Source organism: Phoxinus phoxinus, assembly GCF_949152265.1.
Source record: "Phoxinus phoxinus genome assembly, chromosome: 21".
In the NCBI taxonomy this organism is placed as follows: Eukaryota; Metazoa; Chordata; class Actinopteri; order Cypriniformes; family Leuciscidae; genus Phoxinus; species Phoxinus phoxinus.
The window spans coordinates 4,660,766-4,683,173 of record NC_136896.1 but is presented as its reverse complement, the minus strand read 5'-3'; the positions used below and the strand labels follow the sequence as shown (position 1 = coordinate 4,683,173).

The window sequence follows — 22,408 nt, the reverse complement described above, 5'->3', positions numbered from 1 at the left end:
AGAGAGTTCTTCCTGTCCCCAAGAGCTTGGCAGAGTCACTCTGTCTGAAAAGCTGAAGAATCACATTAATTAAAGCAAGTGGACGTGATCGCGGTACATCCATCATTCCCATACTCATTAATGAGGTCACATATCCAGGATAAAAACTCAAATAAAGGCGGAAAAATTGGCCTAATCTAACAACCTGCAATGAAAAGCAGTTAGTTGAGCTCTTTAATTAGGGCACAGAATCACACAACATGGTTTTACATGCCAAATCATTGACTCACACATTAAAGGAAAACAGGATTTATATTCATGGAAATGCACACTGCCGCATCCCAGAAAACAGCAAAGGACTAACACGTAATTATTGTGTTTAAATAGTAAATTACTAGCAAATTTGAAAGAAAATTCCCATACATAGACATGTATAGGACTTGGATCATGCCCAATGCCATTTTTATTGAAAATGGTTGCAAGGGAAGGGACATTCTCATTCAGAAAGCATTTGATTGGGCTTAACTTGGTCACAGGAGACACATTTAACATGCGTCAATACCAGGTGTACATTTTAATCTGGTGATCTGATTACAGTGTGGTCAGTCGAGACAGAGACGGATATAAACACCAGGTGTGCTCAAGGTCTAAAATATGTCAGTGCCACCAAAACAGATTAGAACACAATTGGATTTATTGGATTTACTACAGCAAAGTTTCAAACTTGGATGGAATAAGTCTAATCTGAGTTCTCCAGTCCTGAGGTTCAATGTGCCGGTTACAGGTGTTCTTCAGTTCAGTGCTGGAATAGTTCAGTTTTCTCCTTTCAAGACAGACACCAGCTCACCGTTCTCTTTCAGCTCCTGTTTAATGAAATAAACACATTTTACATCCTTTTATCTGAAAGTATGATACAGTAAAAATAAAATAAGTCTCAATTTGCATAGTATCCTTCCCCTTTAGCAAAGGTTCTCCACTAGAGTGTCATGATCCAAAAATAAATTTTTGAGTACACCAAATACTAATTTTAACAGTTCAACAGCTTTTACTAACTTATTTACGTAATGCATTTGTGCTATATTTTGTTTTACATTTATTTAAAATAAATATCACTTTGGTGGATAATGGATTTAATGCATTGACCAACAATTGAAAGTTTTTTTGTTGTTGTTTTTTTAGGTTAGAGCACTTAGTAAGCTTTATCTGCCCTCTGCTGGAGAAACACATCCACTGCAGCACAAAGTATATCTCACTTTTATAATGTAACAACAGTTCTATAGAGTGGGGCATAGATGATGTATTTATGTAGGCCAAAACCCGGAAACGAGTTAGCATCGTCCTGAAGTTTTTGCTTGAAATAAGGTCTGTGGTGAACAACTCAAGACATTTTCACATCCGTAATACCCTCTTGTGATTTTTTTTAAAGCTTTTACTTGTCTTGTAACAGGCGGTTGCTAACAGGTGACAACGGGACTACAGAAGTTGTCGGGGACATTCAGTCATCAGCCGAACAGGTAAACTCATCTACTCATCAGCTCCTCTTCACAGCCTCGTTGTGTTTATGTTCGCGCTTTTACAAACTATTATAACTCGAACTTTCAGGGAAAATGTTTTTAAAAAAAAGACTTTTAAGTTGTATTTACGCTTCAAAATTCAAAAAAGTTGTGTTGATTTGAGAAGATAAACACACAAACGAAGATCTTCTGCGAGGAGGCGTGATTCTGGTGCCTGTACCGAACTGTGATGGGCAACATCACGGCTATTATGAGAAAAAACAAGTATTTTATACGCATTCTGTCCTTTTTAGGGTCACATCTTGTGACATCATTTCCTGTTTTTGGTTCATTTACATCACGTCAATCCTGTTAAGGGTGTTCTCGGTCCGCTTGTTTGGTGTGCACCAGGGTTCAGATGGCAGTACACACTTATTCAAATGAACCGCACTAACCTAACATGCCAAGTGTGTTCATTACAAATGCAATGCTATTTTTAGTACATAATCCTACATTTATTTGTATTGTTGTTGTTATGCGTTTCACCTTGACTATGTCCAGTCCTCCGATGAGATCCCCTTTAACATACAGCTGTGGGAATGTCGGCCAGTTGGAGTACGTCTTGAGTCCTTGTCTAACCTGTGGACACAATCAAAAGTACATGTTTTGGCTCAAAACACCAACAAACAAACTATTTATTTAGGGACATTTCTACAGTAAACAAAATCATATTCTAAAAACACAATCTTTTGATTTGTGTTCAGTTCTCAGTATATAGGGAGCTCACTAGGTTTAGGAACACGGTCTTTCAAGAAGTTGCTTTGGCAAGACAACATTTTTCAATAACATAAATAAATACAAACTTCAAACTGATGGAACTCACCTCTTCATCTTCCAATATGTCAAATGTATTATATTCAACACTGAAATGTTAATGGAAAAAAAAAGTTACTTTAATAACATGCATTTAGGATTTTAATCATTCATAAATGTTAAGAACATTCTCTAAAAGAGCATTGTTAAATTCCACAGTATATGTGTAGACTAGTGAAAAGTCTCTCACCCGGAGCTGTTCATTATTTCAAGTATCTGACGGCTGAATCCACACTTGGCAGTCTGAGTATTCACAAAGACACGAGTTAAGAGGGTAAAAATGCTAGAACATTTTTCATATCATGAAAGGCTGCGGTGAAGTGATGCCCTGCGCTTGAAAGCCAATCAGAGGAAGCGAGGTTTTAACTCCAGCAAAACACACGCAGACTACTGGAAAAGCTCAAAGCACAGAGTACATAAGACTCGAGTGGCTCCTCTGGGCCCAAACTTTCATTTAGAAAACTTACAACTACAAGCACCTACAAAAGATATTCTGAAGTGCGTCTCAATAACTAGGAGAGAAAGAGGAGTTAATAGAACAAGAGAGACAGAGAGAGAAGCCAGTCAGACGAGAGAAAAGAGAGATCTCATGGGGAAAGACTTTAAACTACTGCAAAGAATGTCTTTCATGTGTGCGTGTTAAAAGATCAATACAGTTATGAGGAGAGAGGTGAGGGGTCTTTCTCCTCCATTAAAGAAAGAGAAGTAGCTCTATCAGTGCCGGAGACGCCTGACATCGATTTCCAGAACCTCGTTACCCCTACACGTCTTCTCTTACTGTACGCTGAAGGAAAAGATCACCCCAAAAACCTTCTTACTCACCTTTATGTCATTGCAAACACACATCATTGGAACTTCATCGGAAAACTTAGGAGAATGTCCTCGCAGCAATATTACTTAATTCATGTTCTAAAATAATGTTATACAATTATTTTATAGTTTATTTATTATTTTTAAGTTCATTTAAATTTTATAATAATATTAACGAAACAAAAAAAAACAGAATTGCAGTTTTTTTTTTTATTATTATTTTTATTATTCTAATAATAATAATAATGACAGCGATGTTATCATTAACCTCAATCAACTATTAAAAACATTTTTTAAAATTGAAATAAAGCTGAAATAATTAAAAAATATAAATCAGGCGAAAAACAAACAAAATTAATATTTTTAAATGTTGCTTTGGCTACTATTTGAAGTATTGCAACCACTATATGGAGAGAAAAAAAATACAAAAAGCACATAACAAAATTACTAAATTAAAATATTAAAAAGAAAATCCAAAATATTAATAATACTATATGAATAAAACTAAAATAACACTGAATAGTAATAATAATAATACATTTTTAATATGATATTTGCTAAATAAATGTTGAGTTCAAAATGTACCTTTACTTTCGATTGGCTCTCAATGTAGAAAGATGTTTTTAGGCAGCTGGAAGGTGTAGTTGATGCATCAACCAGCTAGCTAACCCATGCTAACCAGTACTAATAGACCAACAGCTGAGTATATCTACTTAAACTGAGAACCAACTCCTTAAATTGGGAAGTCTGTTCTTCACATAAAGCGGGTTAAGACTTAAATATATTTATTTTATGGCTTTATTTTTTGTTCTAGGAGCATGTCAGATGTGGTCAATATGACCATGTTGTTGTATGAGAAAAGTGAAAAAAAAAGAAAATAATATGGATTTGGAATGACATGAGGTGGAATAATATATATAGATATATTATTCATAAATATAATTTTCATTTTTGGGTGATCTATCCCTTTAACAACCTCTGCTTTCTCCTCACTCTTTTAAACTGTGTTTCAGGAGAGAGAGAAAATGCAAGAGAGAGAGAAAAAAGAAGAGTATTTAAGTTCTCCCACCTCTTTATTGCCTTTCATGAAGAGCATGACGGGTGATTTATTGATTAGAGATTTCAGCCTGTCAGAAGAGAGAATGGTTAAAGTCGAGTCATACAGAAGCAGGCGATTGAGCGAGCATGTATCTGTCTTTACCTGTTTTCCAGCGAGACGGTCTTGGGGAAAGTATTCTCAAGTTCACCAGACTCGACCAGCTCCTGTGGAGGATATCAAATATCTTTGAATCCAAACTCCCTTTCAACTCGACACACACATCCACGCTCTAACAGCTCCCTGCTGAGACATTTTACCTCTCTGTAAAGGTAAATTCACTATCTTAATGAGGAAGGGCCTCTAGGACTCCTGAGAGAAGAGAGATGGATGCTCCTCTCTCAGCAGGGGCGCTTCTGCTTGCTTTAAGCAGAATGAGCTCGCTGGGAATGTAAGCAACATACAGCTACTAACAGCTAGACGAGAACACACACGCCGTCAAAAGTCCTGAAATGCAAACACTTACCATAATATACACACGGGATAAACCGCACATCATCAAGTGATGGAGAAACTGGTGTTGGGAAAAATCACGAAAATATCTAAGGGGTGTGTTCACACTTGGCATGTTTGATTGGATTAAAACGAACTCTGTTAGTGCGGTTCATTTGAATAAGTGTGAACGCTGCCATCTGAACCCTGATGCGCACCAAACAAGCGGACTGAGACTTGAAAAGATGGATCTCGAATCTCGATACATTTCCAAACGAACTTTGGAGCGGTTTGACTGAAATAAGAACGTAACACGGACCAAAGACATGTAAACGAACCGAAAACAGGACATGATGTCACAAGAGGCAACCCTAAAAAGGACAGAATGCTAAAGCATACCTGTTTTTTCTCAGTTTCCACAGTGTTACAGTTCAGTACAGGCATCAGAACTGCAGATCTTCATTTGTGTGTGACGGAGGAATTCCTGACATTGTTTTGACTCCTTTAAACATTTTACAAGTTCTTCATGAGTTCTCAGCTGGTCAAAATACCAGCATATGTCGGCTACATACATACAACGAGCACATTTAGCCCAGAACACAGCATTGTTTTGGATATCCAGTAAGTTTTCTTGCGAAATATACTTAAAGTCGGCATGAAATCAAAATTGACCCCATTTACTTTGTTGGCGGATATTACTAGTCTTGTGGTGAACAATTAATCCGTGCAAGTTAATACACGGAAAAAAATTGTTTGCCGAAGTTATCTTTAATCAAAGTCTGAAAAGTTACTTCCGGGTCTGGAATGAGTCTTTTTCTGATGACATAGGCTTGACAACTTGGGTTGGTTAAACGCTTAACCACTCCCCTCAAACCGTTACTCTGCTGTGGGCGAGAGATGGAGAGGAGGAGCGCTGAAGTAAAACCCTGCCCTCTGTTCAATATTCCCTTTCACTCGGAAATGCGTCACAACACTTGAGAAAAGTCGTTTGCAACTTCCGGTTCACGCGGACTTTAATAAAAGCCGACCAATCAGGTTGTGAACATATCCCTATGCCTTTAAATTCTGTGTTTTAATGCCAATGTGAACGCAAAGCGGATCAAGACTGAAGGTTTTTTTTGGTACAGACCAAACAGACCAAGCGAATTGTGAACACACCCTAAAAAACACTTCTATGCTCTTATTTTCATTGAACACAATCATATTGTTATTGTTATATGATTGTTATCATATCACACCTTCATGATGTCCAGTCCCCCGATGAGATCTCCCTTGGCGTAGACTTGCGGATAAGTGGGCCAGTTGGAGAAGACCTTGAGTCCCTGTCTGACCTCTTCGTCCGAGAGGATGTCAAAACTGCTGTACTGTACATTGTGGTCCTTCAAAATCTGAATAATCTGACGACTAAAGCCTGCAAAAAAAAAGAAAATAATTAAATAAAGACAACAAAAGGTAAAACAAAACATTATTACAGCAGTTTATCTCGTTTAGTTAGCTTGTGTTATTTTTACTAGCTTGCACTTATTTAGAAGCTTTGAAGAAACTAAAAATTATTTAATGAAAGCAAAAAATAAATAAACCTATTCATCTTATATTTTCAATGTCACAACAATGACAACAAAAGTTGTCATGTCCCTGCAAAATGTAACTTTTTTATTAAAAGCACTATTTTAAAGTTTTGAAGAAACTTGTTTGCTTTTATAAAAAAAAACGATACATTTATAAAGTAAATACATATTTTATATGAAAGTGTTAATTTAGTATCAAGGTACTATTATAGTTTTATTCAAATTTTGATTGGTTTATTTTTATATTCATTTTAATTTGTTAAAGTTTTAGATTTATTATTGTTTTTTTTGTAAATTGTATTAGTTTTTTTTTAAATGTCTATATAGTTTTTATTAAGTTTTATTTCATTGTTAGTTATTTTAGCACATCAAGTTAAACTAAATGAAAAAGAGAAATGTTTCCTTGCCAACAAGCTGAATTAAAGATTTTTTTAACTTTATTAACGTTTATTTCAAATATTTTTTTAAATGATTTTAGTTTTAGTCTTAACTATAATTGTAATACATTTAACTATAATGACAACAAAAACAGTCATATTATTGAAAATACAATATTGAAAAAATGCCAGAGTGAGTTAAATTTTAAGTGAAATCATAATTATAAATTTTTAGATACTACGCAATATTGGGCAACACGACCAAAAGCTGGAACTCACAGAATACAATTTGATGATTTCTGAATTTTAAATAGAAGTTCTGTTTATATGAGATGACTACAAGCCGAAAATGAGAGAAGATAAAAGAGAGAGAGCGATATTAGATGGGAGGAGACAAAGAGAACAAGACGCAAGAGAAATAGCACACAGGGAGGAGGAGTGAGCGAGAGAAAGAAACAAGATCAGGAGAGAAAGAAAGAGAGAGAGAGATGTGCAAGGTGATGTGTAGAGTCTGTGTAGCCCCTGCAGTAAAACACCCATTTTCATCTTGTGTGGCTCATGAGGGAATTCATTATAAAACAGCTTCAGGCGTCTCACTTGTGCTTATGCATTTGCTGGTATATTAGCTCGACTCTATCAGAGCGGGCAAACAGGCGGGCAGCTGCTTTCTCTGGCTCCGGGCGAACTCCACCAGACATGCTGCATTGATTGCCGAGTCCTTTACCCCTCTCTGCCTGCACCTACAGGGGACGAAGACCGCTCGCTTTGGCCCGCTCTGCTCCAGGAGAGGGGCGATGTTACAGCCTCGTTCCTCTTTTGAAGGACAGCCCACTCAGAGTGAGAAAGGCTAAGAGATTTGAATTGCTACATGGACCCTTAACCTTTTAATTTGACATGCATAACTGCTTTAAAGTTAGCGTTAGCCGAACACTTGTTCATTTGGCTCGACGCTCATATTGGAACGAAAGAGCGCGTTTACGTTTAGAACCCAATGCACGCCACCGACAGGCATGGCTTGCTCTCTGTGCATTATTTCTTGATTTGGATATCAGCCAAGCGAATGAGAACATCAATAAGTTCCAACATTATAATATCTCCGAGCCGGGCCGACCCACTGACACCTAGCGTGGCTTCAAATAACATCAACGGCGCCAAGCAACAGGTTTCGGGCTCAGAGACGAAGCAGCGTAAACTCCGAGGATCTTCTATTAATAAAGCAGAGCTGGAGGAGCTGGCAGCCGTTGAAAGCCCAACATCACGTTTGAGATTAGAGTTCAATATGGTTTTTATTTTGATCTCCGGATGGCAAACGCCAGCCTTTCCCCAGACCTTCCTCTTTACACAGCCAAAACGTCAAACGCTAAACTGCGCCTCAGTCCATGACGAAATATGCTCTTTGAACTATCAAAAGTATTTTGTTTTGAATGGGTGAAATTAATACGAGGATATTTTCCAATGCTGAACCACACATCTTTGACATGAGGAGGAAGTGTTAGTGGGAAGGAAAAAGCAAGCCAGGAAATCAGCAAATCAAACAGAAATCAGCAAGATCAAACTGATAGCCTGGAGTTAAACACAAACTAAAGACTAACATACTATTAAGTTATTAAACCGTCACTGTGAAGATTTAACTTGGATGTAAAAAAGCAGAACATGTTCCTTATTTGGAGTGACTGCTTATCGGCCAATTGTTGATTAACAAAAGTGGTTGTCCACGCGTGTCAGCTTCAAAATCCAATAGCATCCTTGTCAACAGATTGCTAAAAAAAAATATTTGTGGAAAGCTAATAATTAAAAGACATGAAAATGACAAATTAAGTTGCTTTGGATAAATTACATTAATGTAATATTTGAGAAATATTTTATATTACATAACTGGCATCAGAGAACAGTGAACATGTGAATGTGTTGTTGAAATATAAACATTTTAGGTCAAAAAAGAATTGGGAATCCCTGCAACACGCACAGCGCAAAACACAAACCGTGGAAGAAGCTGTGCAGTGTGCAACGTGATAAAAACCAAACTAGAATGTATCCTGTCACTTCATTGATTGTAATGGGAGATATTAACATCAACAGGTTGTGGGCTCATACATTTTTTTTATTATTTGTTCATCTGAATGAACTTTAACGAGAAAGGCACTCTTTTTTATCATTACGTTTTTGTCATCTTTTCTAAACAAGCTTATGTTTAGGCAACACGCTTACAATATATATTTTTTTTAAAACAAAGCATTTAAGCTCAAGCAGAGCGGAAAAAAAACCCACTAATAAAGATGGGCCAATTATCGCACAGAACTCACTTGAGTCGGTATATGGTTATTGTTTATATTGTTTCACATGTTCATGTTGAGAAAAACAAGAATATCCACATGCTCGGGTAAAAATTGGCTCCTCAGTCTGATAACAATAAGACACAAAGATAGCAGTGTGCTAAGCTAAGATTCTTACAGTGCTTGCTTTGTGTTTTCTGTTCTTAAACCCATGTCCCTCGACGAAACTCGAAGATATCTTCTCAGCCCGCTCACGGGTCCAGCTGTGCTCACCGGTCGTGAACGCAGTGATGGACAGCCGTCTTTCCTTATTCGACTGGTCAGTAACGATGGTTCGGTGTTTGGATTTTAAGTGATTTCTCATTGTGGTTGTGATATTATGTTTGCACACGTTATCATGGATTCACATTTTGAAAAGCAAAATATTAGATTGAATATTTGTGCACATCCCTATTTCTAATCAGTGAAAACTTTGGGCCAAACCGAGCCAGACTGGACACTCATGTCCTTTGCACTCAAAACAAGTCCGTCACGTTCACTCCACCACCAGCGGTGGCTCTAACTAACCCCCTGACCCTGTGTTAATTTATGCGAGTGTGTGTATGCGGGTGTGTTTACCACAGCGAGGCTCCTGGGGTGATCCCTTCATGAAGAGCATGCAGGGTGCGGCGTTGATCAGCTTCTTCAGTCTCTCGTTGAGATCCTCTTTAGGGACGTCCCCCACCCCTGCAGCCCCGCCCCCACTGGACCCCAGCCGCTGCACCTTATTGGTCAGCTCAGGGGCATGCGCACCATCCAACCTGTCAATCTTCTCACCGCCCTGAGGGTTGACGGTAAACAAATAAATAAATAAAAAACACTCAAGAGTGAGTAGTGATAGATTGAGAGGGAGAAAAAAAAAACAGCATTAATTTTTTAGGATGCTTGCCAGTTTGTTTAGATTGTTTGCAGAGAGAGCGAGAGAGAGAGAGAGAGAGAGAGAGCGAGAGCGAGAGCGAGAGCGAGAGCGAGAGCGAGAGAGAGAGAGAGAGAGAGAGAGAGAGAGAGAGAGAGAGCGAGCGAGAGCGAGAGAGAGAGAGAGAGAGAGAGAGAGAGAGAGAGAGAGAGAGAGAGAGAGCGAGAGCGAGAGCGAGAGAGAGAGAGAGAGAGAGAGAGAGAGAGAGAGAGAGCGAGAGAGCGAGAGAGCGAGAGAGAGAGAGAGAGAGAGAGAGAGAGAGAGAGAGAGAGAGAGAAAACAGGCCGCAGGCTCTCCTGGTTCTTTGACATGTTACGCCAAGAGAGGGAAAGTCTTGCCAAGCCGTGTGTTTGTTTAACCTCCGATTATTTCTCAGTTGCTTGATTCTAACATGAGGAGATTTTGCAGCTCACATTACTTGATCGTTAAACTCAACCTTCCCAACAGACTCCGTTTTTCTAACCTCGCCTCCCTCTGCTAAATAAACACAAAACACTATCGCAGCACACCTAACATAAATGAAAGCTGTGTATACAGAAAAACCTAGATGAAATCTGGCACGAATCAGCGTGCTTTATGAAACATAAAGAACACAGTGTATGAGTGGACTTCAGAAATTAAATAAATTCTGAAATGAATCCGGACCCCATTTACTTTCTTAATGAATTGAGCTGGTCTTAAATGTATTCTGTATGGTTCAGCATCGCACTTTATTGTAAAGAAAACTAATGGAAAACTAATCTTTTTGAAATACCGTAAAACTTCAAATAATAGCCCAGGCTTTTATTTTCCTAAATCACTGAACTGCACCAGCTTATATTTGAGACAGGCCTTTAATTTAGTGTTGAGATGTTGTTCATTGAGTTTAGGCCAAGAGATAACGATCCAAATAGCATAGGCTGATAGACGGAAAGCATGACAGTAGGAGGTTGGCAGGTTACCACATTATATTATGTTTTATTTATAATTCGAATGTGTTTAATAAATCAGTTAAAGGATTAGTTCACTTTCAAAACATTTTTTGCTGATAATTTACTCACCCCGATGTCATCCAAGATATCCATGTCTTTCTTTTAGAAAATGACTGATCGTTTCGCTAGATAAGACCCTTATTTCTCGACTGGGATCGTGTAGAGACTTTGAAGCTGCATTGAGACGGACATTTGAACCTTCTGAGCATTGGGATAGAGGGTTGCCATTGAAGTCCATTCTGTTTAGAAAAAGCCTGGAATGTTTTCCTTAAAAACCTTAATTTCTTTTCGACTGAAGAAAGAAAGACATGGATATCTTGGATGACATCGGGGTGAGTAAATTATCAGCAAATTTTTTTTTGAAAGTGAACTAATCGTTTAATGTAAGAATTATCCTACTATATTACCGTATGTCTAAAGGGGGTCGCACACCGGACAAGAAGCGCAGCGCCGCGTCTGACAACTCAAGGTATCGCACACCGGACGCACACTTTTTCAGTTTATGGCCAGCAATATTGTTATGTTCAAGGACATTACGGAATTAAGATCATGTCTGTACTATTTTATGATTGTAATGTACAATTAAATACAATCGTTGCAAAGTCTGCAGTCTGAATTCACTTGATCTCAGAGCATCTGTTAACCGAATGAATTGAGAATATCACCTGAAAAATTGAAAATCCGATAACATGAGCAATTTTCATTCAACCAGCTGATTTCTGTAAATTAAAGTAAAACTAAATGTATATTGCAGCACAGGGTGAAGTCAGTATATACATAACGACGATTTGAGACAATTTATACAATTTAATACAAAATACAATTACATTTAGACAAATAAATGTACATTTAATATAAAACTATAACCCTTTAGATTATTGGCAGCATAAAAAAAATAAACGATGTGACAGCCATTGGCTGAACAATACAAGTTACCGGTAATATCCATTGAGCCTATGAACTTGTTGCCCGAAACACATCAACAAGAAAGAATGAAGGCTACCCAGTAAAATAACTGCAATCATGTTATAAAAAATGACCCTATTCACTATCATCATCACCGTGATCCTCATCTACAAGTTCATTGGTGAATTCCTCCTCCTCGTCGCTCTCCTTCACTTCTCCCTCTCTGGCCTCCGCTAACTCTGCCTTGCTTGCGCTAACAGCTCCCGCTCAGATGCTCTCTTGCGTGTGCAATCTGCACCACAGAACTGGCTTAAACAGACGATCTGACGGGGTTTAGAAGATTCAATACAACCCGAAACTAAAAAACAGACCAGGCCTCTATTTGAGAACGGCCTTTACTTATTCAAATCTGTATTCACACCAGGCTGTGTAAAAGAGACGGGCGTCTATTTGGGACTCGGCTATTATTTGAAGTTTTACGGAAGTAGAACTAATTTGTTTCCGGTTATGTATATTTCCACAGTGCTGTAGTCATCTAGTTGACTAAACGCCACCTAAAATGATTGTCTGCAAGATTAATTAAAGATCTGGGCATTTTCAGAGACAAGAGAAGAGATATTCTGAGACAACTTTAAAAAAAATATTATATATATTTATTCTTATTTAAATCATATATATAGTATGTAGAAAGTATGTTTCCTATTTGTGGCTGAATTAACCTCCTACTCATATAATCACAATTTTAGGTCCCCCGGTTGACGTCAAATGTGTGAGTTTTACCTTGAAGAAGAGGAAGGTGGGAACTGAAGTGATCTCGTACTTCTCAGAAACCTCCGGGACTGCCTCTGCCTCCAGCTAAAGAGAGAGAGAAAACTACTGTACTAATGATTCTTTATCATTCACATTAATAAAACATCACACACATCAACATGTCAAACATAACACACACACTGAAAGTTTACAAGAAGAATTTTTCTCTTTTTTTTATTATTTACAATTGAGGACTAAAACTATCTAAACTCAACTTCTTCAGCTCTTATACTGGCAGTCAAAATGTGGACACAGTTTATGTTGATTTTACATTTCTGATAATCTTAAAAACATTATGATCTAAACTAAGGCTTATGGTTAAATGGTTGAAACTAGCTTTTGTAGACACATAAATTGTGCCTACTGTCTACGCATTAATTTCTTAAAATAACTAAAATATTAAGCAAAGAAAAACGATCATATCCCATGCTTATTTTAAGGAATTCAACATAATTATTTATATAGAGTTGTTGCTTGAAGCTTGAACTCTTCTGCTCCATTGTCTGTGTGATGGAAGACAGTATTAACCCTTGACAGAAGGTAAAAATGATCTCTGCTGGTTTAAGAGCCATGAGGAAGGTAAAGTCATTCACAGCCGGAGGCATTTCAATGCGCTCCACTGGGAACCGGAGCAGAGGGAGGAGAGCACACAGGAAAATCTGCACGAATAATGGCCATTTTCAAACAGGTATCCTATCTCAAACACTCCCTGCCAGCTGAGGTTGGTCAGACAGACTGAGAGTCCTACCCCAAAACTCAGCCATTGGTTGAGCCATTACTGGTGGACTGGTTTAGATGCAAACAAAAAGAGCAACATTTGGACTGTGCGACAGTTGACCACTTCTGAGAACTGAGATTTAATTTAATTAATAAATATATATATATATTTTTTTTAATTCACAATAGAATGAAATACTAAATAACCAGAAAAAAATATTTCCTGAAAAAAAGAGCTTGAAAAAAAAAGTCAGGCATCTTATCTTCCGTACTGTGACGTATATCCGAGTGAACCGGCTTCTAGGATGAGAAAAACGTAGGTTGGGACTTGATTTTGTCCATCAGGAAGTGATTGGATCGTTATCATTTGCTAATTGCTGCAATCTCATTTTGATTTAAGATTACGAGTGCACATTAATTAAAAAATTATGTGCACGGATAAATCCTTTATAATAAACAACACAGCGATAGTCCACAAATATATATATATATATATTTTTTTTTAATCAATTTCGATTTCATGGTGACTTAAAGATCCAATGGAAATAGCCTATTTTATATCTAATTATTATAACTTATGCGAGTACTGAGTCATAGGTGTACCCATAAAAAAAAAAACCTTGAATGTTATTATATGAGCATATCTTGGTTTGAAATTAAAATAAAATGTTTACATTATAATTTCATTCAAAGCAGACATCAATTCAGAGGTCCAACATTTGCCTTTCTGCAAACTAGCAAGCAAAAAATAATAACTTTGTAATGAGAAACTAAATGCATTATAACAATATGGCATATTCAGAACATGTACATTTTTGGTAGCTATTGGTGTGCGTTTGAGGCTGTTGGACTATTTGGGAAACACATTCCACTAAAGATACAAATACTAGGCCTACACTTCTTCAACATTGCCGTATAACAATAGTTTGCACAAATTAAACATGAAAATGATTGGCGAAAATATTGCCAGACAATAGCTGTGTCCCAATTCAGAGGCTGTGTCCTTCGAAGAGCTCTGAAGTTGGCGCCCTCCTGAATTGTGACACAGCTATTGCACTACATTGCTGTGAGAGTCAATGGTCCCCTTTACCTTCACAAACATGGTGTGTTTGTGCTCTTTGGCTAATTCTGCCATCACATCGTTCATCTGTGAACACTGTGGAGCCCATGGCGCAAGGAAATGGACAACAGTAAGGGACCTGAGAGGTAGAAACGAAGATGAGCTTTCAAGAAACCTGGATCACAGACTTTGAGATCTAAATTTAGGAAGGATTGTCTCAGGGAAATACACTTTTATTAAAGCAAGTCCACGTAGAACTGAATTAATACTAGTTTCATTTAAATGTGCATTTTATACTGTAATGTGGAGAAAATGTTTTTGTTTTTTTTTACATGACAGTGAAGACAAGAAGCTAAAAAATACCACAGTAGTAATGACCAATCACATAAAACATGAATACTTATTACTTATGTGTCTTTTAGCTATTTTAAATGTCCTTTTAGGGACATTTTTGGTTTTAAGTGCTTCGCACAATGGTGGTAACGTTAGTTCATCATCATCATCATCATACAAATTTTCAAGGTTTGAAACTCCTCCTTTACTGAAAATAGCCCAGATCATAAACCACTATTCTGCATCATAATGACAATGAATAATTTGTATTAATTAGTTGTCTCATGTTCGTATTCATGTTCTTCTGCAATGATACCAGATGAACAGGAAATACTAGTATTTAATGAAGAACCAAAATAAAAGTGTGGAAGCAAACTGGGAATGATTGTTGATGTAGCCTATGTAGTTATAAGATCTGTGATTATTATTATTATTAAGTCATATTCGCTGAAAATATGTCAAATAACGTTAGCTGCTAACGGAATGACAGGACCTGACATTGACAACAAATTACAAAAGGATTCATTACTAACGTTATATGAATTAGTATGTCAAATACTGTCAAAGAATATATGTCAAACTGAGCCTAGTAGAGTTCTGATTATAAAACTAATAATATTATTAATACTACCACCACCACTTCTACTAATTATAATAATAATAGACGTTGACTAACTATGACCAGCATGAGTTTCTCAAATGCTCCCACAAACCAAACAGAAAGTTAAAAGGACAGTTGACACAATATATTGCTATTTTAAAGCAATTAGTCGATGATCCTAATCTATCTAGATCATAAAAATCCATTCATGTGGATTTACATTATATGTATTTGTGTTTATCTGACCAGGCCATCGGTTATTTCATTCTGTTCGTTCAAAAAGGCCTCTATAACCGTTCTATGCCCGTGTATGTGTTCAATTAGATGAAGAGCAGAGCGAATTGAATTATATTTAACGACAGACTTGACAAACTGTAAATACTTCACTTACTTGCTGTTATTTTTTAATAATTCCTCAAACTGCTTCAGTGATGTTGCGTCCGTGAGGTTCGCCATGCTGCCAGACATTAATAAGCGATCACCGAGCTCTCTATTCTCTATCAGGAGGACACTCACTGCTGTGAGGCAAGACTTTACTAAACGATGACCGATACCCCTTACATCGAACAAATACCACACAAAGTTATGATCAATATTGAGTTACATATAATATATTAGTTTAACATAATTGTTTTGTTATATGTAACATATTAAGTTTTAAGTCACTTTTCTTACACTTTCTTTCAGAGGTGAAATTGCAGTATGTGGAAATAATAACCTGATAATAATTTGAATACTGTCTTTCACTTGAATATTTGTATTAATACTTTACAATAATTATAAATTATAGTTATATTACTGCACAAAGATATCTTATTATTTAGACGACTTGAAATATATCACATGAATCATGAACTACTTTAATGAAAATTTTGTATCTTGAAAGTTTACTTTATTCACTTTGATTTAAGAAGAATAAACAATGTTCACATACATACATTGGGGAAGTCCTAAGTATGATCAGTGTGAAATACACAACAAGTTAAGCAGCAAAATTAAGAATGACCCTATGTTAGGTTAACAAATGTAAGTGTGAAAAGAAGGGTGAGAATAAACTATAAAAGTGTTTATTTTGAGGTGAACTATTCCCTTAAATTACATTGGCCGACTCATTCGCGCTCAATACTCTCTCGTCGAATAATAATGCTCTGTTTGACGTAGCCCCGCCTCTGTTTTCCCGTACTGTTCATTGATTGGTTGGCCGACACTGTATGTCATTAATCTTGAACGATACAGGAACTATAATTCGGAATAAAAGCAGGACGTGAAGAGGCACACTGGGGAACTAAAGCAGTGTTTTGATTTTTAAACCGGTATTTTTTAGAATCGCTGTTTGTGTATATATTTTATAATGCTTGTGCAAAAGCCTCGATGAGCGATGGATAAAAGAACCCGGCTTTGGCTGGTGAATACAATGGGCTTTTGATTTTGCATATTGATTCATATGGGAGTTCTGAGCGGATTCTATTAATTCAGCAAGTGTTTTGAATTAAAACTCTGCGATCTTAAGTACTGTAAAATAGACAATGGATTGCATAAGTCCCATGCAGAATAAGAGAAGACATGGTGGAGAGTATGAACAATTGCACAAACAGGCGGTAAATTGACTTATTTTCTAAATATTTACTAACCCCTAATTAATTCATAATGCATGCTTTAAACGTTACATGCCTTTATCAGTGTCTGATTTGGATAGCATTTGTTTGACCTTCTGTGTCATTTGCATAGACTGTTGCCCTTTACAAAAAGAGTTAACGTTATATGAGTTATTATTAGTAACTTACATATCTATAAACACCCAGCTGATCATCACTGAAAATAGCTGTTATGATTTATACAGTGGGCACCATGGCATGACAGCTGCTTTTGCTCTCATTGCCATCTTGTTACATAATTAAGCTGAATATAGTTTTAATGCATCTCTGAATTTCACAGAAAAGGCTGTGTAATGGACTAGGAGGCAGTGGGCATGTTGAGTATGGTGTGGTGGTGGTGGACACTCCAATGGACACATGGGACGCACCAAATCACAGCCCTCAAAATGGACACAACGCCAACGTCCCCGGCATGGTATATGTTCTCACAGCTCACACATGCCTGTTCTCTTCCTAGTCGAAAAATCCTATTGGAATTCATTCTGTAATTTGGAAGCAACTCTTCTAATTTGGATCCTAATGGGATTTTTTTTTCTTCTTATAGGATTCCAAATGCACATAAAATAACAACTAGGGATTTTAAACACATAGTTCCCAATGGAGTAAAATGCCTGTTATATGTATTTCTCAAGGAATTTAAAGAAAATTATATAGCCCATTATTCTAATTTATATATATATAAATGCAATATCCAGTTTGATTAATTTTTGTTTAAAATAATAAATAAACGTCCTTCTCTCCTTTAGGATTGGTTCCAAATTGTGATTTTTTTTTTAGTGCACTAGGTCTCTCTCTCTCTCTCTCTCTTTCTCTCTCTCTCTCTCTCTCTCTCTCTCTCTCTCTCTCTCTCTCTCTCTCTCTCTCTCTCTCTCTCTCTCCTTATTTACAGTGTTGTGATGGACATGTATATTGCTCTTATCTGATGTTCTTTTGTTTATGGAGCATGTGGAATGCAGGGGTTAAAGGTCACAGTCTATTAGGTGTTCTGTTTTATGGCACTGTAGAGACAAATAGCAAATATTTAAAAATAAAAATTATTGAACTCAAGAGCTAAAGTTTACCATAAACTGATCTTTTAAAGTAAATTTAAAGTAACATTGTTTCTTGCCAGTATCCTTAACAAAAAAAAACATATTATTAGTCATATTAATCTTATGTTAATTAGTGGTGCATATCTATGCAAGTCTTTATTTCAATCTCTAATGTGTTTGGGCTTGTCAGCAGGTGTTACCCGCCCCGGGACGTGGTGCAGGACAGCATTGCCCCAGATGTTTGGCGGGCGAACCTGTGAGTAATATTTGATATTGTTCTGTGTGGGTTGTAAATAATATTTCCCTCTTCTTTTATGTTTTAAGGGAAAGGGAAAGAATGTGTGTGGATAACATGCCACTTTTTTATAATATGACACATTCATCAATTTCTGGTGCAGTTTTTCATGCGCACACACTCAGTCTACCGACAGCACTTTCACCGGACGGCGTTGATACAAGCAATATGATTGCCGTTGGAAATTTTGTACTTCCTGCAAATCAATATTTATTCATGACAAGAGAGAAATGCACATTTTGAATGGTTTTCCCCCAGGCCAGAGTACCTACCGGCTGATCTAACCACTACGACACGGGAACAGTCAGCATATATGAATATCAATTTGCGAAGGGTTAATGAACATTATACATACAATGCATTGGGTGTTGAGTGAAGCTGACCTGTGTCACATCAATGTTGCTCTCTGTCTCTGGCAGGGCCATATAAACCACATCATGAGGTATTGATCAGCATTGCCGATGATTCCTGGAGAAAATGAATTGACTGAATAAACGGGGAAGGGAAAAGCGCTGCAGAGAAGCAGTCTGCGGTTTATCCGGACCGCGTGGGGTTTTCCCGCGTTGCTTTGTGCCTTTCATGCATTTTCCAAATCACCTCACCTACTGTTTTATCTACAGTAGAAGCTTTTATTGTTTTGTAGCAATGAGGTTTAAAGTTTATATTACACTGCAGTGAAGTGTGTCGACATCTTTGCACTGTACATTTCCCAGTGTTGCATGGTCTCGATTTCCAAGAAGGAATTACTGCTGTAGTCAGGGAAACTATTGCACACAGTTTTTTTTAGACTATTTTTCTAAAAATTTAAATAATGAAAGAATTCTCATGATTAAATACGTTTTAATTCAAGTGTAGATTTGTTTTCTTTAACTATATTCATGGTTTAACATTTCAGTTTAATTTTATTTGGTTGTTTAATGTTAGAAAATGTGCTGTATGTCAGCTTCATTTGAAATGAGGGATATCTTTGTAAATATATTGTCTCGGTTTTGTTTTATCTCAATGGATTTCCCTTTTCTTGTTTTGTTTCCGTTATTGTAGAAAACATTTCAGTGTATTCAATGATGTATTCTTTTACATCTTTCTTCTCCTTTTTAACATAATCCAGAATATTTTGCATTAAAGTCTAATTTGGTTAAATGCTTTGTATTTTCTTAGTATCAATTCAGGGTCTCTCTATATACAGTGTGTGCATGTGTGTGTGTATATATATATATATATATATATATAATGGTTGCTGTTCGCCAAAGTGAGCACAAGATGGCAGTGTCCTATTCCGTTTCTCTTCCAGGGGAACTGGGACCAGTCACTTTAAAATCCAGCTTTTCAATATTAGATACCACCATACATCTGTTTTTGTGTTTGATCCATTTTAAATATTCTTGGTTTGTTTTTATTTTTAGTTCGATAGTTCGTTAGTCCTGTTTGCATAAATATACACTTGACAAAATAAATAAATAGCTGTTTGGATTTAAATTGACAAATACTTAAGAGTCTATGATTTGGTCATGATTGCAGTGATTATTCTGTTTCTAGCATGTTATATATGTGTGGCAGCAGTTCTTCTAACCATAATTGATGGAGTGTGTAGCTTAAGACACATCATGGTCATATTCCAGGATGACAAAGTCAAGATTCATCAGACTCAAACTGTGAAAGAATGGTTGGGAGGGAGCATGAAAAATAATATTCACATATGAGTTGTCCAGACCTTAAATTAATTGAAAGTATGAAAGTATTCAAATAAATTAATTGAAAGTCTTATTTGGGATGTGCTGGAAGAGACTTTACAGAGTGCTGGACTCTTGCATTGTCAATACAAGATATTGACCAAAAAGTGAGGCACCTCTTGATCAATTTAGAAAAAATGTCCCCAAACATATAACATGAAACATAATAATCACAGAAATAATGATCCAGCAATTAAGTATTTGCCTATTTAAATCCAAACAACAACTTTTTTTATTATTTGATTTTGTCCGGTCAGTGTTTAACTGAAAAAAAAACACTCTAAAAAATGCTGGGTTGTTTTAACCCAACTTTGGGTCAAATATGGACAAACTCCACCATTGGGTTACATTTAATAATTACATTTTTAACCCAACATTTGGGTTTGACCATATTGGACCCAACAGCATTTTTTAGAGTGTACTTCGAATGAAGTTTTATATTCTCAGTAATGACTCAGATTAATAAGAAGAACACCTGCACCGCATATTGATGCTTTTTCCATGAGGAGCAAAGACTTGTATTAGCTATTCCCCTCAGACAGCAAGTTTTAATACTCATTTTGACATGAGCGACTCTTCTCGCAGATATGACTTCCTCGTGCTGCGGCCCAGCTCATAAAACAAGCTTCTCCTACAAGAGACTTATAAGAGTGGCCGTGTATTCATAAGTCATAGTTTCTGCTCCTGTAAGTTATAAAGGAATTACCTCAGCTCAGGAGGAGCCGTGGGGATGGGTCGAAGTTTGTGCTAAGTCAACCAAGATGGATTTAAGTATATTACCAACTCAATCTTCCTCACCCTCCCTCAGTGTTAGCTTTTGTCGGTGGAGAAATGAGAGGCAGCGTTCAGACAAAGCTTGACCTCTAGGGGCCAGCTCTCAGAGCCTAGATTTTCAATAATGTAGGACAATAAAGCTTAGTCCTATAACCTACTGCAATATGCTACAAGTGTAAAGAGCTTAGCTGCTAATAAAGGAGGCCGACGAGGAGAGCGAACGGGAGAAAAAAGGAAAACAACAACTCATCTTCAGAACTCATATTTGGAGATCAAGTGCGGCCCATAAGAGCATTTCATAAGGACAGTAATGAGATGCTGCAGAGGAAGACGAGGAGATCAGACCGGTCAAGCCTGACAACTGCTATCTGACACAGTGGATATGAATGCGGGATCTTCCTGTAGTCCCTGCGACGCTCGTGACAGGTGCACATATATGTTTGTTTAGATGTTGGTGCTTTCGTGCTCATAGATGAATTATTATTATTTTCCTCTCCAGCCCCAGCCGGTGACCTGACGCTGCGTGGACCTGCTCCTGGTTTCCCGTAAGTGGCCCAGGTTGCCTGTGTGTTCTCCTCAGGGAGACAAAGGGCTATTATGGGTTTATTGTACAGATCAGCGGGGTCAGGGTACGCCGTGTGCGCATGAAGGGGAAATTTCTGGTTCTCGTTGGTTGTCAGCAGGGAGGAGGAAAACCAATCGTCCGTTCCAACGTGCTGACTAGTTGCTTTCTTGATTATGCGTATTAATGATGAAACTGGCTGTTCGCAATGGAATATGCTTTTAAAAATAGACTTTCACTTAGATTAGATTTCCACAGCGATGCCTATAGAAGAACAATTCAAGAACCTATCTGTTTTTAAAAGAAAAACTGAAAAACATTTTAATTATCTGAAGAATCTGAAGGTTCCTCGTGATGCCAATACATTTTTTAAGAGTGTAGCCTACTAGCTTGCTGAGTATGAATTATACTTTAGCTGTACCCACTTTTTTTTTTTAAAATAATGCAAAAAAGTGCATGTGAGTGGCAACTTATAAAAAAGAGATGTTAAACATAATTGCAGTAATTACTTCAGATTCATCCATTACACTGAAAATGGAAGGCAGATTTATAAGCACACTGCATTGTGGGATAATGTATCTCTGTTCAAACCATAGGCTGAATTCGAAGCATACTATCCTACTATATAGTAGGCGAAAAACAGTATGTGACAAAATAAGTATGTCCAAATTCACAATACTCATAAAAAAGTACCCGGATGACCTACTACTTCCGGTGAGATTCTGAAGTGTGCATTTGATGGACACTTTAGTATCCCATGAGCCCACAGGAGAGGATTTGACGCTGGTATAGGTCACATGATAATGACAACATGGCAAATACAGTACGATTACATTCACACATGCACATTCATATATCAAACATACATTATTAGCAGTCACAAAAAAAAATACTCAAGAAAGTATGCGATTTCGCACACAGTCATTGTATGCTACATTGTTGTCACATGACTTCATCATGTTGCATGTAAATGGCATTCAGTTACCATTAAAAATGGGTACATTTATATATATTTTAGCATATTATTTTCTCCTCGCTTTTAAAAAATAAGTCTATTATTGTGCCTTCCTATAGTTGGATTTCCTTAATTCTATCAACAACTTTTTT

General features: G+C 37.0%; 2 protein-coding genes across 3 annotated transcripts; one reads left to right on the top strand and one right to left on the bottom strand.

Moving 5' to 3' along the window:
- Positions 1-650: 650 nt before the first annotated feature.
- Positions 651-15,939, bottom strand: glrx3 (glutaredoxin 3). The gene is made up of 11 exons (XM_079596353.1): positions 15,646-15,939; positions 14,351-14,459; positions 12,514-12,588; positions 9,520-9,721; positions 5,922-6,094; positions 4,357-4,418; positions 4,225-4,282; positions 2,536-2,588; positions 2,356-2,395; positions 2,019-2,111; positions 651-842 (listed from the first exon to the last, which is right to left on the bottom strand). The coding sequence occupies exons 1-11, from the start codon at positions 15,720-15,722 to the stop codon at positions 792-794; spliced, it is 993 nt and encodes a 330-aa protein (XP_079452479.1). The 5' UTR covers positions 15,723-15,939; the 3' UTR covers positions 651-791.
- Positions 15,940-16,460: 521 nt separating this feature from the next.
- On the top strand, positions 16,461-19,442 carry LOC306989689 (uncharacterized protein C10orf143 homolog). Of its 2 annotated transcripts, none has more exons than XM_079595607.1 (4): positions 16,461-16,852; positions 17,190-17,324; positions 18,131-18,196; positions 18,655-19,442. In XM_079595607.1, exons 1-4 carry the CDS (start codon positions 16,781-16,783, stop codon positions 18,682-18,684), a joined length of 303 nt encoding a protein of 100 aa, XP_079451733.1. In that variant the 5' UTR covers positions 16,461-16,780; the 3' UTR covers positions 18,685-19,442. The 2 variants fall into 2 exon arrangements, with proteins under 2 accessions (XP_079451733.1, XP_079451734.1); XM_079595608.1 differs by having other exon boundaries at positions 16,474-16,852; positions 18,134-18,196; positions 18,655-19,435.
- The last annotated feature ends 2,966 nt before the right edge of the window (positions 19,443-22,408 follow it).

Bases quoted from the DNA above. Each gene is read 5' to 3' on its own strand.
- glrx3 (XM_079596353.1), bottom strand. From the start codon at position 15,722: ATGTCTGGCAGCATGGCGAACCTCACGGACGCAACATCACTGAAGCAG. The intron at 12,589-14,350 runs GTAAAGGGGACC...CTCTCTCTTTAG, and splicing joins AACACACCATGTTTGTGAAG to CTGGAGGCAGAGGCAGTCCC. The intron at 2,589-4,224 runs GTGGGAGAACTT...GTGAATACTCAG, and splicing joins TCATGAAAGGCAATAAAGAG to ACTGCCAAGTGTGGATTCAG.
- LOC306989689 (XM_079595607.1), top strand. From the start codon at position 16,781: ATGGATTGCATAAGTCCCATGCAGAATAAGAGAAGACATGGTGGAGAG. The intron at 17,325-18,130 runs GTATATGTTCTC...TGGGCTTGTCAG, and splicing joins ACGCCAACGTCCCCGGCATG to CAGGTGTTACCCGCCCCGGG. The intron at 18,197-18,654 runs GTGAGTAATATT...TGTCTCTGGCAG, and splicing joins GATGTTTGGCGGGCGAACCT to GGCCATATAAACCACATCAT.